Source organism: Zingiber officinale, chromosome 6A (genome assembly GCF_018446385.1).
Source record: "Zingiber officinale cultivar Zhangliang chromosome 6A, Zo_v1.1, whole genome shotgun sequence".
Classification (NCBI taxonomy): domain Eukaryota; kingdom Viridiplantae; phylum Streptophyta; class Magnoliopsida; order Zingiberales; family Zingiberaceae; genus Zingiber; species Zingiber officinale.
Genome location: NC_055997.1, coordinates 107,244,299 through 107,261,883, shown reverse-complemented (window position 1 = coordinate 107,261,883; position 17,585 = coordinate 107,244,299). Strand labels below are relative to the sequence as shown.

Sequence of the window (17,585 nt, the reverse complement as noted above, 5' to 3'; positions counted from 1 at the left end):
GAATTAATATAGGAATATCAGTAATATTTTTTAGATTTTGTATATATAGACACAATAAAATGTTGTGTTATATACCTATATGTGAGCACTTTGTTTTCTTAAACGTAGGTTAATTTTGTAAATATGGTAATATAGTAAAATATTAAAGTAGGTTATTCATTAAAATCTTCAAATAAATAAATTTTTATTACATTATCTATGTTGAACCAAACAACATTTAATTATGTTTTATTCCCTATAACTTTGATTATATAATTATCTGATAATCACATAATCAAAATTATACATGATAATTTGAACCAAACGCACCCTAAAAATTTAGAGTGAAAAAAACACCTATCTTAAATTACAACTCAAAGTAACCCAACCACAAATAAAAGTTGTTTTCTCTAATAAATATCTATATATTAAGATAAAATATAAAAGACGCATCAATTATATTTTTAAAATATATATTTCTTTAAAAAAACATTATCTATTAAGATGTGATGAATTTTCTTAATAATTTTGAAAGTGAAGGTTTTGTTGATAATATTGAAAAACAATGCAGACAGAGGAAATTCCGAGTAAATGTAATTAACGCTCCAGATGATCTGTAGAACGATCGGACGGTAGCTTCGTTTTCGAGCACGGTAAGATCTATTCCACTCTTTTTAAGCTTCCGTTCCTGACTCCCAGGCGGCCAGGCCCAAGAGCTATTTTTTGGAACCCTAGCTCGAGACTGCCCTCCTTTTCGGCTCTTCTGTGATTGGTCCAAGATGAAGCTCGTCAGGTGAGCCGCCCTCAACCTCTTCGTTGCTTTGTTTATCGTGATTTTCCTGCATTTTTATTCATTTTCTGGCCTCTGATGGATCTCCCGCTCGAAATGGCGCTAGGTTTTTGATGAAGCTGAGCAACGAAACTGTCTCGATCGAGCTCAAGAACGGGACCATTGTCCATGGCACCGTCACCGGTATGTCTCTTCGCCCCTCTTGTTGGTCAAAAGCTGAGTTTTTAGCGAGACCCTTCGCCAGGGTTTAGGGTTTTTTATTCGTGCTAATTCTATATGGTTTCAACGTCGTACAACAATTTAGAAGCGATTGTTTTAGAGGTTTGGTTCTGGTATGGATTGGGATCTGAGGTGCATTAGCTTGGTTTCTGCTTCAGAGGTGTTGGTTTTTTAGAGCATCCGCACCGCCGCGTTATAATAATAGTGTAGCTTTAACGCGGCGTTGTAGATAGCCGCGTTAAAGGCATCCACAAGGACCACAATGCTATAATATTATAACACCCATCACCTCATCAAAAAACATGGGGTCCACTACCACATACTCATTATAACATCTTTTTTTCACTCACATTCCTTTTAACATTAACACTCATTATTTATGGGTCCCATAATCCACTCAATCATCTTAAAATTATATCATATTAAATAAATATATTTTAAATATGTTTTAAAATATTTAAATTATTATTATTATTATTTTTAATAATACTATTACTCTTAAAAATATAATTATATTATTTTTCAAAAATAATATTAATTTTTTTAAATATATTTATTAAATAAAATAGATAGTTGTGAGAAATCGAAATTACAATGTTAGGAAAACGAAATTATAAAATTGGAAAAACGAAATTACAACTGAGCGTCTAAAATTATAAAGTTGAGAAAACGAAATTACAACTGAGCGGCTAAAATTACAAAGTTGGGAAAATATAATTTCACGAAATTACAACTGAGCGCTTAAAATTATAAAGTTGGAAAAATGAAATTACAACTGAGCGACTAAAATTATAAAGTTGGGAAAACAAAATTTATTTTAAATTACCATGTAATTATGAAATTGAAATGTAATAATCACTTAAATAAACCATACAATTATGAAAATAAAAATAATATATGAAATACTAATTCACAGATTGTTGTTGTATTGCCCCCAGATATGCTCAACTAAGTCGGCGCGAAGTTGGTGATGAACTTGAGTGTCACGTAACTCATAATTTGTTCGAAGATAATTCTGAAATTCTCGGTTTGAGCCATGGATAGGTTGTGTGGGTTTGTCACCTTCATCGTTGTACCAATTTGTCACGTGACCTCTCTCATCCTCAACAATCATATTATGTAAAATAATGCATGTTAACATGATTTGTTTTAACTTTTTCCTATATCAATAACAAGTTGGACCTCTGACAATTGCCCATTGAGATTGGAGCACCCCAAATGCCCGTTCAACATCATTTCTTGCAGACTTCTGTCTTTCCTTAAACAACTTCCTCTTGGGATCCTCCGGGCAAGAAAAAGCCTTAACAAAAGTAGTCCATTCGGGATATATTCCATCTGTTAGATGATAGCCCTTCGTATATGCAGTGTCGTTCACTGTGAAATTAATCTTGAAGCATTTCCTTGTAAAACGTTGTTGAATATGGAAGATCCATATAACACGTTAATATCGTTACGTGAACCGATGACCCCAAAAAATGCATGTCATATCCACAAGTCATGAGACGCAACCGCTTCAAGTACGATTGTTGGTGACCTATGTCCCCTTGTAAATTGACATTTCCAAGCAACTGGACAATTTTTCCATTTCCAGTGCATACAATCAAGGCTACCTAACATGCCAGGGAAGTCATATCTCTCATCATACATTTGAAGAAGACGTTGAAAATCATCAACATTTGGTCTTCTCAAGTACCTATCACCAAATATTTCAACCACGTATTCGCAGAACTTGAAAAGACATCTGATGGCAATTGATTCACCCATACGTAGGTACTCGTCAAGATGTGTCTATATATATTATTTTTCTCATGCAACGGCTAGTTTGCAACGGTAAGTTTGCAATGGCTAGTTTACCACGGCTAATTTGCAACGGTTAGTTTGCAACGGCTAATTTGCAACGGTTAGTTTGTAACGCCTAGTTTCCAACGGTTAGTTGTAACAACTATTTTTCAAGGCTTGTATATAACGATTATTTTACAAAATTATAATAATTAAAAATCACATTAATCGAAATGAGAAATACAATAATTAAAAATTACAATCACTCGAAAATATAATAATAATAGAAAATGAACGTTGAGTAAACAATTTAGATATTCCATCTCGACCTAATATCCTGGCATAAACATTCATGTATGATAAGCTGTTCCTTTGTCATCTGCGAGGTGTCTTTGTTCAATATTTCGTACTCCTTCAACTTCAAGCGACGATTCTTAGCTTCAGATTTAGACAATGCAGCTTTTGCCTTAATCTCCTCTACTTCGAGTTGATTTTGTTTCAAATTGACTTCGGACTTCTTCACGCTTATATACTCAGTGAACTTTGTGATAATATTATTGTAGTTTACTGTTAGATCCTTCATGGTCAATTTTACTTTGTCTTTTCCCTTTCTTTTTGCTGCCTTTTATCCCATTGGACGAGTATCTTCATAATCCAGGTCTATACTCACATCTTGGTTGGAGGAGGTATTGCTTGCTCCTGACTCTGAGGTTCTTGTATTCTTTGTGACCATAAAGTGATCAGTGAACTGTGGAGTAAATATTGGGCGATCTTTGACAATTCTCCACACATGTTCGAGATTGAATGCAACGCCATTGTTTTCGGATCGATATTTTTCGTACGCAAACCTCAATATATCTTCATCATTGTGACCACTTCGATATGAACTATAAACACTATTGTAATTTGTGTTGAATCGATATACCTTTTTTTGAATTGTATTGTGTCAATGTGACCATATAACATTTGTACTTCTGGTGTTTGAACCTAGGGGAAGATTCTCATTGTAGTAGCTTGCAACCCGCCCCCAAAAAGCATCCGTCTTTTGATCATTGCAGATTATTGGATCATCACTGATAGTGACAGATCATCCCTAATAGTGACAAAACTTCTCACTAAGACCTCGTCTTCAACCTTTATCCAACTTAAACGCTTTTTTATACCCTTAGCATTTGAAACCGTCTTTTCTAAATTGACCACCTTAATTGGGGATTCACGGTCGGAAAGTTGAGTTTCTGGGACAAAAATCGGAGTTGCAGGTTCATTCGACATCAAAGGAGTGAAAGACATACCAGTTGTGAGTGGGGTACTATATCCATGAACAACCGACGGCGTGAAATACGGATGACTCATGTTTTGCCAATATTCGGCTGGAAGCGGTTGATATGGACCTCGAGGGACATAATTTAGATGAGTCATAAAATTTCCAAAACCTTGAAAATTTTGAAGATTTTGTAGAGGAAACGACATATTCGGAAATGAATGTGAGTATTGATAATTTGGTGGATTTGGAGAAGATGAATATTCTTGCGAGTTGTTTGTAGAATTTAAGAAATTTGTAAAAAAATATCCTATTATTTTCAATCATTTCGGATAGAAAATAAGATGGTAGGAACTTGAAAAAATAGATGAGAGAATTTAGAGAGTATAATTGAAAGAATAGTGAGTTGGAATGAAAATATATATACATATTGATGAATATTTATAGATGAAATTTCAAATTAGTCGTTAATTAACCGTTAAAAAATAATCGTTAAAAAACTAATCATTTTATTATCTTTTTTATTTTAAAATTTATAATTTTTTAATAAATAAAATTAAAAAATTATATATATAACATGGGGTGGGCCAACCCCTAGCCCACCCCATGCAGCTTGAATGCATTCAAGCTTCTGAACGCGTTCAAGCGATGAATATTAGATCGTTGTAGCTTTAACGCAGCATGAACGCGTTCAAGCTGCATGGGGTGGGCCAGGGGCTGGCCCACCCCATGTTATATATATAATTTTTTTAATTTTATTTATTAAAAAAATTATAAATTTAAAAATTAAAAAAGTAATAAAACGGTTAGTTTTTTAATGGCTAATTCGAAATTTCATCTATAAATATCCATTAATATGTACACATATTTTCATTCCAACTCACTATTCTTTCAATTATACTCTCTAAATTCTCTCCCCATATATGTTTTTCAAGCTCGTACCATTTATTTTCTATCCGAAATGGATGAAAATAATAGGATATTTTTTACAAATTTCTTGAATTCTACAAACAACTCGCAAGAATATTCATCTTCCCAAAATCCACAAATTCCACCAAATTATCAATACTCACATTCATTTTCGAATATGTCGTTTCCTCCATAAAATTTTCAAGGTTTTGAAAATTTTATGAATCATCAGAATTATGCCCCTCGAGGTCCATATCAACCGCTTCCAGCCGAATATTGGCAAAACATGAGTCATCCGTATTTCACACCGTCGGTTGTTCATGGCTATGGTACCCCACTCACAACTAAAATGTCTTTCACTCCTTCGATGTTGAATGAACCTGCAACTCCAACTTTTGTCCCGGATACTCAACTTTCCAATCGTGAATCCCCAATTGAGGTGGTCAATTTAAAAAAGGCGGTTTCAAATGCTGAGGGTATAAGAAAGCGTTCAAGTTGGACAAAGGTTGAAGACGAGGTCTTAGCAAGAAGTTTTGTCACTATCAGTGATGATCCGTCACTATTAGTGATGATCCAATAATCTGCAATGATCAAAAGGCGAATGCTTTTTGGGGGCAGGTTGCAAGCTACTACAATGAGAATATTCCCCTAGGTTCAAACACCAGAAGTACAAATGTTATACGGTCACATTGGCACAATACAATTCAAAAGAAGGTATATTGATTCAACGCAAATTACAATAGTGTTTATAGTTCATATCGAAGTGGTCACAGTGATGAAGATATATTGACGTTTGCGTACGGAAAATATCGATCCGAAAACAATGGCGTTGCATTCAATCTCGAACATATGTGGAGAATTGTCAAAGATCACCCAATGTTTACTCCATAGTTCGCTGATCACTTTGTGGCCACAAAGAAGACAAGGACCTCAGAGTCGGGAGCAAGTAACACCTCCTCCAACCAAGATGTGAGTATAGACCTGGATTATGAAGATACTCGTCCAATAGGACAAAAGGCAGCAAAAAGAAAGGGAAAAGACAAAGTAAAATCGACCATGGAGGATCTGACAATAAACTACAACAATATTATCACAAAGTTCAATGAGTACACAAGCGTGAAGAAGTTCGAAGTCGATTTGAAACAAAATCAACTCGAAGTAGAGGAGATTAAGGCAAAAGCTGCATTGTCTAAATTTGAAGCTAAGAATCGTCGCTTGAAGCTGAAGGAGTACGAAATATTGAACAAAGACACCTCGCAAATGACAAAGGAGCAGCTTATCATACATGAATGTCTATATTATATTTTTCGAGTAATTGTAATTTTTAATTATTATATTTCTCATTTCGATTAATGTGATTTTTAATTATTATAATTTTGTAAAATAAACAAGCCTTGAAAACTAGCTGTTACAACTAGCCGTTGGAAACTAGGCGTTACAAATTAGCCGTTGCATGAAAAAAACAATATATATAGACACATTGTGCTACAAGATTTTCATTCGACTATCATACCATTTCTCAAACACATATACTAAAACGTGTTTTCTCTAAAAATGTCTCATTCTACAGGCAACTCTAACCCAAGTTCCAACTCGACAAGCGAAGACGAAGTCCATGTTGAAATCGATAAGCAAGCTTATGATCCGGATGAAGAATTGATGTTATTGGTTCTTCTACAATACCAACAACTTATGAAAGCATATCAGAGGAGGGGCACGCGCAGAAGAAAGTTCGTCCAAAGAAATCGTGGCATGAGAGGCTCGTCAATGATTATTTCTCTATAACCCCGATATCATGATGAAATATTTCGAAGACGATTTCGAATGCAAAGAGAGTTATTCCTCCGCATAGTGAGTGCATTAGAGAATCATTCAACATTTTTTCAACATAGGGGCGATGTTGTACGAAGAAAAGGGTTGTCACCACTACAAAAATGCACCACCGCGATTCGTCAACTAGCTTACGGAGTCCCTGCCGATCATCTTGACGAGTACTTACGTATGAGTGAATCAACTGCCATCAAGTGTCTTTTCAAGTTCTGCGAATACGTGGTTGAAATATTTGATGATAGATACTTGAGAAGACCAAATGTTGATGATGTTCAACGTCTTCTTCAAATGTATGATGAGAGATATGACTTCCCTGGCATGTTAGGTAACCTTGATTGTATGCACTGGAAATGGAAAAATTGTCCAATTGCTTGGAAAGGTCAATTTACAAGGGAATATAGGTCACCAACAATCGTACTTGAAGCGGTTGCGTTTCATGACTTGTGGATATGACATGCATTTTTTGGGGTCGTCGGTTCACGTAACATTAACGTGTTATATGGATCTCCCATATTCAACAACGTTTTGCAAGGAAATATGCGGGAGATTAATTTCACAATGAACGACACTGCATATACGAAGGGCTATCATCTAACAGATGGAATTTATCCCGAGTAGACTACTTTTGTTAAGGCTTTTCCTTGTCCGGAGGATCCCAAGAGAAAGTTGTTTAAGGAAAGACAGAAGTCTGTAAGAAAAGATGTTGAACGGGCATTTGGGGTGTTCCAATGTCAATGGGCAATTGTCAGAGGCCCAGCTTGTTATTGGTATAGGAAAAAGTTAAAACAAATCATGTTAACATGCATTATTTTGCATAATATGATTGTTGAGGATAAGGGAGGTCACGTGACAAATTGGTACAACGATGAAGGTGACGAACCCGCGCAACCTATCCATGGCTCAAACCGAGGATTTCAGAATTATTTTCGAACAAATTCTGAGCTACGTGATACTCAAATTCATCACCAACTTCGCGCCGACTTAGTTGAGCATATCTGGAGGCAATACAATAACAATCCGTGAATTAGTATTTCATATATTATTTTTAATTTCATAATTGTATGGTTTATTTAAGTGATCGTTACATTTCAATTTCATAATTACATGGTAATTTAAAAGAAATTTTGTTTTCCCAGTTTTGTAATTTTAGTCATTCAGTTGTAATTTCGTTTTCCCAACTTTATAATTTTAGGCGCTCTGTTGTAATTTCGTTTTCCCAACTTTATAATTTCATTTTCCTAACATTGTAATTTCGTTTTCTCACAACCATCTATTTTATTTAATAAATATATTTAAAAAAGTAATAATATTATTAAAAATAATAATTAACATTGTAATTTCGTTTTCTCACAACCATCTATTTTATTTAATAAATATATTTAAAAAAGTAATAATATTATTAAAAATAATAATAATATTTTAAAACATATTTAAAATATATTTATTTAATATGATATAATTTTAAGATGGTTGAGTGGATTGTGGGACCAATAAATAATGAGTGTTAATGTTAAAAGGGATGTGGGTGAAAGAAGGATGTTATAATGAGTATGTGACAGTGGACCCCATGCTTTTTGATGAGGTGGTGGGTGTTATAACATTATAGCATTGTGGATGTCCTTAGAACATCTGAGCTCTTGGATCCTTACAATGTCACGTCAAAACAACAATCTCACCCGGAGAACACCTCTGAATTTTAATTTTCACTTCATTTGGGGATGACATGTAGCACCAGGGAGCATCTAATATTATTTCTTTAATTTTCACTACATTTAGCCTAAATATTATATCCTAAATCCTGATTTTTTTTTAAAAAAAATAACACTTAAGTATTCACGGATAGGTATATATATATATATAATTGACAAAATATGATTAAAATTTTATAAAATTAAATTCATATAATTGCTAGCAGTGAATGACATTAATAATTAAAAAGTGGATTACATAAATATTGTAGTCAATCAAATAAAAGACAAATTATAACAATATATAAAGATAAGTTAAACACACCTACTGTGTAATTTTTTTTTAATCTATTTTCTCATGTATACAAAGTTGTGTCGGTGACTTCTCATTAGTATCTTTCATAAAAATTTTATAATCTTATGAAAAACCTCAGCTGCAAAGATATTTTTTTATATTTGAAATTCTTTAATATCTTGTCAATCCATGTTGTTGCTTTGTTCCATTTTGTCGCTCTCTCTGACTTTCAAGTTACTTGTCCTCTTCGTTGCCTTTTGTCCTATTGGACAAATGTGGACTTTACAGTTATCCACATTAACACTTGTATTTAGATTTGATGTGGAAGTCTGGCCCTTGATTCGGATGTCCTTGCCTGTGTCGATGCTGATAGTGACCCATAACTTCGCAAGGATCACGTCTTCATCGAGAGCGCTCTATTTTCGATTTATATTTGTGCTCTATATGTGATGAGTATGGTGGCCACTGAGTTCTTGAAATAGAAGATGGTGTTACGGATTCTTTGTCGTTGACAGATGCATTAACACTAGCCCTTCTTAATTCATTTGAAGGCATGATTGATGGTTGAGGAGAAGAAATACGTACGACAGAGATGACATCCTAAATTGGCTACCTATGGTTGACCAATCTTGGGGTGGATACATACCAAATGGAGCCGGAGTGACATTATTCAGATTTGTCAATTTTTTTTAAAAATTTTAAAAATTTAGAGGATATTGTGGAACATATAAAATATTTTGAAAATTTAGAGGGTATTGTGTGCGAGAGCAAAATTGAGAATATTGGACATTTGGATGAATGTGAAAAATTTTGGTAAGAGGTGTTTTCTTCCCTATTGGGAGAATTTAAAAGATTTGTAAAAAAAGCACTAAAATTTTCATCCATTTCGAATAAAAATATAAATATAGAATGGAAAGAAGAAGGAAGAAGTAGAAAGTGGTATGATGAATGAAAAAATAAAGATGAATGAAAAAATAAAGATATGAAGATGTATTTATAAGTTTTTTTTTAAAAAAAATAATTAACTGCTGAAATAATGACAAACAATGGCTAAAAATTAGTCGTTGAACAATGACTAATTTTTGCCATTGTTCAACTGTCTTTTTTTCTATTTTAATTTTTTCCAAAAGAAATAAAAATTAATTTTAAAAAAATAACAAAGAGATAGTTATTGATTTTTTTGGGATCGGGTTTATATTGTTATTAATATTTTGTTCACCCATAAAGTTGGATTAGTCACTCCTTCACTAAGTTGGAATTCAATCTTTTTATCATTCAAAGTCACTAGAGATAGTTATTGATTTCTTTAGATTGATTGAGCTATAAACTATCAGAAAAATGTTCAAGCAAACTAATTTTGACTTTTTGAGCAAATATTACATGTTTCCCCGTTCAACCTTTAGATCTTTGCCTTTTCGGATCGGGTTTCTATTGTGGTAGTGAAAGTAGCGTGTCATATCTTTTCTTTTAGAGCTTGAGTTCTTTCAATATATTTTAGGTTCTTTGATTTTCCGAATTTTGGGAAATTTGACAATTTTTGAACTTTCAGGAGTTTCATTAGATTCAAATTGTCAAACTCACGATGTTATGCTTTAAGAAGCTAGCACATACAATTCTTCACAATCAACTTTAACAACCCTCATTGTTTAATCACGCTTAATCTTTTCTGCTTATTACAGGTGTGGATATCAGCATGAACACACACTTGAAGACTGTGAAACTAACATTCAAGGGGAAAAATCCTGTTTCCCTTGATCACCTCAGTGTGAGAGGCAATAACATTCGGTACTATATCCTACCTGACAGCCTGAACCTTGAGACTTTACTTGTCGAGGAAACACCTCGGGTGAAGCCGAAAAAGCCTACTGCTGGTATGCTTCTCTCTCGATGTTTTCCCACTTCAATATTATTTCAATCTATCAGGATTCACATCTATGTTATGTTTCGTCCGAAACCAAGGGAGATCACTGGGCCGTGGTCGTGGCCGGGGGCGCGGTCGTGGACGAGGCCGTGGTCGTTAGCCTCATCAATTTTCAGATTTTATTTCTGCATCAGCTTATGTTCAAATACCTTGCTGTTATTGTCAATAGTATTTATGCTCAAGACAGCAAGCAAGGCTGTTTTAGCTCCAAGGAAACTCCGATATTTTAATTAGCCAAACCTCAAATCCACTAGAAGTCATCATGGATTTTGGTTTTAGCATTTTTTGGTGGTTTGTAAAGTGTGTTCTTGTTGGATTAGCTGATATTTAACTTATCCTGCAATTTAATCTTGTTCTTTGTATCTAGTATGATAGTATCTTCATTTTTTATGACTTGTATGATTTGCCATGTATCTTCAAAATATTTATATTTTCTACCCTTAGAATTGAAATAAGGAATTGCTAAGAACAACATATCAAAACCTGACCTCATTATGAAACCAACAAAGATGATGATCCGGAGCAATCAGCTAAACTGAGAACAGCCGGAGGCAGCATCCACAAAAAATGAAGCACAAAAGAGCATTGTGCATTGCATAGGCCTCTCTCTTCAAACATCACCTACAAAACATACTACAAAACATAAAGAAGAAGAATAACTCACTTAAAGAAAATATAGACAACGTGAAACTCTATTTGATCTTAGCAATCTCATTACTTCTTTACTCACATATTATCACTTGGCAACTGATGCTAGTTCCAAGTAAACCCTTAAATGGCCCCCAGGCACCGCTCAAGTGGCAAGGTAATAGTGGCACAGAACATCTAGGATCAATTCCTAGTAAGGTATTCGCACAGTGTGATTAATTTCAGAAAGTTCGGCTGCGATTGTCAGACCACTTGGTGTTTTCTGGATTTATCTTGGTGGCTTGAAAAACTTTCATGGAACTAAATTAATCGCCTCTAAGATTAATCGGTTGGATACCTAGATTATCAAAAATAAATAACCCTTAAATGACCGGACAAGTAATTCGAATGTTCACAGTTTGCGATAATGAAAACTAAAGAAGGTTATCCATTAGGAATGGAGTAAATTAATATAGGTGGTCCTAAATAGTTGGGATACACACCAAAATGAAGTTAGATGCATGTCGTGAATGCCCTCAAGCTTCTGATACTCAAGAAATGCGAACTTGGGTGGAGTTATATTTTGTATCAGTTGATAGTGGATATCAACTCCAGTAAGTTCATAGTGGATATTGGGAAGCATAACCATAGAGCATTTTGTAAAACAAAGAGTAAAGCAATGAAATGGGAGATGAAGACTGACAATGTACACTGTCTCTATAGTTCATTGAACAACTTACCAAGTTTTTTTTTTGTTAAATTCAGTAAACTAATAAATTTAATTGACCCAATAGCCTTAAGTATTCTTTTCATTTAATCCAAAATCTCAAAAATGCTTTGATCTAATATTCAACACCAGCTTAACGATTGTATCTAGGGTACTTGTTCATAGGAGGTGGACATTGACAGATTCGGTATGCATTCAGACAATTTCTGTTGCGGAGGACTTTCCAATATCAAGCAAGTCTTAGCATTCATATTCATTGAAAAATTTACCGCGTTAGGTAACAGGCTCGACAAATCTAAACAGTAGGAGAGTTCAAATTGTAGATTCATATGCATGTATAACAAGTTCGAACAAAAGACAACAGCTTACCTTGTAAAACTTCCGACTAGTTTGCCATATGGGTTGAAGAGCTCCATTCTCTTCTTGACAAGGGAATCACTGGTATTCCTTCTTCAGAGTTGCTAGATAACGTTAGGATATGGAAGGAAAACTGTGAGGCATCCTGACAAAGGCAGCAGAAAGCTAGCTCAAATAATCTGGGCAATCATCTTTCTTGGCTAATCATGCACAGCTTCAAATAATTCATAAGCTAGATGATATTGCGCGCCTGTTCCATGGAACAATATGATATCCTCTCAAGTAGTTTCTTATTACCAGTAGTCATTACATGAACAAGAACCTTTGCTGAAATGATGAAACCGATTGGTGTCCCTCACAGTGATCTCCCTCTCCATTACCTTGGAGACATGCTTAATTGCGGAATGACAATCGCCGCACATCCTGATGTTTTTCATAATTAGAATAGGTGCCCCTGGGGGCTTGTTGAGTAGAGCAAATGCAAGAGCAAGTTTCTCACTGTGGTATTGCAATTTTGCTTCCCGTTCATGTTCATCCACATGTAATAGCACATAATTTGTGTCCGGAACATATCCCACTTCCTTGATTTTTGCATCAATTTTCTCCCACATGTCATTTATCTCCTTCATTCTTGGATGGGAATCATCATTTGCTACAAACATGTGGGTAGAGTTTTCGATCACCACCCAACTACAAGCAGGCTCCTTCTTAACTCCACCAACTTTCATCATTTTCCTCACTTCAGCTGCATCAGTCCATCTACCAGTACACGCATAGAGGTTGTAAAGCAACACATGAGGACCAGCATCATGCGGGTCGAGTTCAAATAGCTTCTCAGCGGCAAATTTCCCTAACTCTGCATTCTTGTGCATCCTACAAGCACCAAGCAAAGCTCCCCAAACAGCAGCAGTAGATGGAATGGGCATTTCATCAATGAATGTCCGTGCACGAGCAAGAAGACCAGCTCGGCCAAGAAGATCAACAATTGTTACATAATGCTCAATCTCCGGTTCCACGCTGCATCTTACCATCAAGTTGAAGTAGTACTGTCCTTCCCTCACCATTCCACCATGGCTGCAAGCAGTAAGGATGCAGAGGAAGGTAATTTGATTTGGCTGGACTCCAAGACTACGCATCTCCTCAAACCAGTGGATTGCTTCCTTGACAAGCCCATGCTGAGCATACCCAGTAAGCATTGAATTCCAAGAAACAACATCTCGCTTAGACAGTCGATCGAAGATTTTCTTCGCATCTTGAATGCTTCCCGACTTTGCATACATGTCTAAAAGTGTATTGCCGACGAAAGCTGTAAGCTTCTGTCCAGATTTTATCATATGAGCATGCACCCACTTTCCTTGCTCTAGTGCACCAAGACCAGCGCAAGCGCTAAAGATGCTCGAATAGGTGAAATGTGTGGCCTTAAAACAGCTCCTTTGCATCTCTGAGAACTTTCTCATGGTCATTTCGCCTTCTTCTCTCCTCGCGTAGCCTGCAATCAACGCATTCCATGATACCTCGTTCTTTGATTGCAACCGGTCGAACACCAAGCAGGCATCTTTCATCCTTCCACGACGAGCGTACATGTCTAGTATTGCGCTGCCCACGTACACATCCGAGGTGCAGCCAGACTTCACGCTCAGAGCATGGATCTCTTCCCCATGCTTATCAACTGAAGCAGCTCCACAGGCTTTGAAGAGGCTGGCGAAGGTGAACCCATTCGGAGCCATCCGAAGCCGAAGCATCTCCGGAAGCAACGCCAGCGCTTCATTCGGCCTGTTGTTCTGGGCGTAGCCCGTGATGAGGGCGGTCCAGGTGACCATGTCCCTCAGGGGCATATCATCGAACGCTTTACGCGCCTCGTCCAAGCTTCCGCATTTGCAGTACATATTGACGATCGAGTTGTGGAGGAAGATATCGGAGTGGAATCGGGACCGAAGAAGGTGGGAATGGGCGACCCTTCCCTCTTCGATCCTCTTCGAGTCGGCGCATCGCTTAAAGAGGAGGGAGTAGAGGTCGGCGGTGGGACGGAGGGAGCCCGAATCGAGGAGGTCGAGGACGAGGAGCCCACGCGGACTCTTGAGGAGGAGGTCCTTGAGTAAGATCGAGGAGAGGGGAAGGAGGCGGCCGGCGTCGGTTTCGGAGGAGGTGGAGGAAGAGTCGAAGGCGTCCGGAATGGCGGCGGAGGCTGCGGTGGAGGAAGAGTAGTAGGGGGAGAGGAAGGAGAATAAGGAGGGAGAGGAAGCGAATGGAGAGAATGGAAACAACCAGAGCTGCTGCTGCTTCTTCATGGCTTCAATTTTCAAGGAGAAAGAACATTTTGGAACTGACATTTCACTTATTTGTTGGAAAATTTTACCTTACCCCCAACATTTTTCGCTTTTTGTAACTACCCCTGTCATTTCATTATTATCGTTTTATCATCAGTACTATAAGTATGATTAAAAATACCTTTTCTTGCTAAATCAAAAATATGATGATCCCGTCCAAGTTCAGAATAGAGCGGGGATCCTCTGATTCGTAAAACGCGGATCAGAGGATGGATCATTCTCCATTATTGGTGGAGAGTGATGACCCCCACTTATTTGACATATGGGGCCATCACTCTCCACCAATGGTGGAGAGTGGCCCATCCTCTAGTCCGTGTTTTACGGACCAGAGGATCTAAGCTGTTTATTGTTGGCTCTCTCTTGGTCCCATACAAAACTAGTGCATTTATTCATGTGCAATACCCATTTCAAAACGCAAAATCGGTTCATTTACACATGTGCAGTACTCATTTCAAAATGCAAAACCCTAAACCTCCTGTGACCTTCGACGACATTTGAACACAATCGTCCTCTGAAGCTCTGAAGCTTCAAGCAGCATGCCGTCGATGGCCCAAGGCTCTGACTCCTACGATGATGGCTAGCTCTGAGGCCCCGTCCTATCCTCGACCCTCAATGACCCAAGCTCCAAGCTCCGCCCTCTACTCCTCATTTGTAAGTACTATTTATAATAATTTTGGCCATTTCTGTTTTGTCCTAATTTTGGCCATTGCTGTTCTTGAGAGAGGATCCGAAGCATTTGATAACTAAAGATAACATTGACATGCAGAAAATTGACATAAAATTAGAAAAGATCGAACTGTGATACCAATTTGTAAAAAACTTGACCAAGTTATTACATGTAATTATCAACAAACTCTGAAACTTTATAATCAATAACCATGATAGTTGGCATAACTACATAATATGGATGACCAACAGAAGAATTTGGCGAGTTCGATTATTCGAGCAAACCATATAGTCTAACTGGAATAAGACTTCTAGCCAAGATGTTTGAATACAAACTGGCTTAGAGATTGGACAAATAGATTCATAGTCTCAGCCATTCAACATACATTATATTATGATGAATAATAGATTATGATTTGGATCTATATTTAGTGAATGTACTTACTTCTGCTTTTGTGCCTTTTCACAAATTGTTGTTATTTTAAGCTTAGATATGTTAAGTGTGATATTCTACGATAGAATTGAGGTATTTTATACATGTCGAGGGGATGTTGTAAATTTTTTTGTCAAAATTTATATCTTTTAATAAAATTTATGTCTTTTTCATAAATTGGTGCTATTCAGATAAAAGCAATGAAAAATCATGACAACCGGCTCTTTATCAGTATCATCTTTCACTCGACGAAGCATGAACGATGAGCAATGTGAAGCTTCCCACATATTATATTATTATGAGTTAAGAGCTGCTCTCTGGACATCATGGACGAAATCCAATCCAGAAAGATGATTTTTTTTCATGTCCAAAATTTAGAGTAAGTTTTCGTTATACCAACACGGTATTATTATGAGTTTTTTAATTATTGAGTTTTGATTAAGTTGATTTAAAATTCAGGAAAGGATATATGACTTCTTCTTATAGCATGACCCAGATCCGTCAGAGAGAAATAAAATAATTATTAACGAGTTGAAGAGTAATAACAAAAAATTAAAGTTGAAGATTAGTGAATTGAAGAAATATACTGAGTTACGAGAATACAGTTATATACAATGATATACTAGATAATGAGAATAATAATGATGTAACTATGCACTTGAGTGATGAAATATGTTCATTGAATAAAAAATTTAGAATTTGTTATCGTTGTAATTGTATTTACTTGGATTGTGATGATGAGAATGTGGTTGATGTAACTTGTATTGTGAAGTAACTTGTATTTTTACAACTAGGAAACAAATGTGAAGCTTTAAGTTCCTTTTCGCTCATCATTGTGGTAAAAGGTGAATACACTCGCCCCCCGCGCCCCCGCCAACCCGTCCCAAGGTCAACACGGAGGAGGAAAATCACAGGCGGCTACTAGCCTTTGGAATAGTAACTAACACATAAGGGAAGAATTTACCTCGCCTTTGTCGAAATTCGAACCCCATACCTCATTGTGGCAACACCTCATGTGCTAGCCACTAGACTCATCCGATGGGACATTGGGACACTCCTTTTCGCTCATCATTGTGGCATAAAGGCGAATACGCTCGCCTCACAGTGCCCTCACCAACCCGTCCCAAGGCCAACACGGAGGAGGTAAATCACGGGCGGCTACTCCTTTTCGCTCATCATTATGGCAAAAGTCGAATATGCTCGCCCCCAGCGCCCCCGCCAACCTGTCCCAAGGCCAACACGGAGGAGGTAAATCACGGATGGCTACTAGCCCTTGTATTGTGTTGTAACTTATATTTTTACAACTAGGAAACAAATGCAAAGTTTTAAGTTCCTTGATCCGCTCATCATGTTCTGTTTAAGATTGCTTACAACTTATATATCATAACCAGTCGTATACTATTATCCAGAAAGAGAAGCAAGTAACAAAATTAAACCAATTTCTTTGCATCAAAGTCTAGAATAGATCAGGTTTGTAACATCGTTTTGCATGGTTTATAGGTTTATATGCCTTTCTTTACCCAAGATGATAATTTAGTTGGTGTTTAGCAGTTTAATCAAAGTGCTGCTTCCTCACAAATCGTGTTTGAATTGAAGAATATGCAGGTAATATGAAGTGTTCTCCGTTCTCCATTCTCCATTCTCCATTCTCCATTCTCCATTCTCCAACTGATCTGGAGCCGACAACCCGCTTGGCAAATAGCAAAGTCATGCATGTTCTACGATCAAGCTGAGTTTTATATTGCAGTTTCTCGAATGTCTCGTGCATCTTTCTCTG

General features: G+C 36.6%; 2 protein-coding genes across 2 annotated transcripts; one reads left to right on the top strand and one right to left on the bottom strand.

Annotated features, from left to right (window-relative positions):
• Positions 1–681: 681 nt before the first annotated feature.
• LOC121997299 (small nuclear ribonucleoprotein SmD1a-like) lies at positions 682–11,080 on the top strand. The gene is made up of 4 exons (XM_042551647.1): positions 682–772; positions 876–952; positions 10,430–10,621; positions 10,710–11,080. Exons 1-4 carry the CDS (start codon positions 759–761, stop codon positions 10,769–10,771), a joined length of 345 nt encoding a protein of 114 aa, XP_042407581.1. The 5' UTR covers positions 682–758; the 3' UTR covers positions 10,772–11,080.
• A 27-nt stretch (positions 11,081–11,107) lies between these two features.
• On the bottom strand, positions 11,108–14,683 carry LOC121997298 (pentatricopeptide repeat-containing protein At3g24000, mitochondrial-like). The gene is made up of 2 exons (XM_042551646.1): positions 12,395–14,683; positions 11,108–11,292 (listed from the first exon to the last, which is right to left on the bottom strand). Exon 1 carries the CDS (start codon positions 14,668–14,670, stop codon positions 12,676–12,678), a length of 1,995 nt encoding a protein of 664 aa, XP_042407580.1. The 5' UTR covers positions 14,671–14,683; the 3' UTR covers positions 11,108–11,292; positions 12,395–12,675.
• Between the last annotated feature and the right edge of the window lie 2,902 nt (positions 14,684–17,585).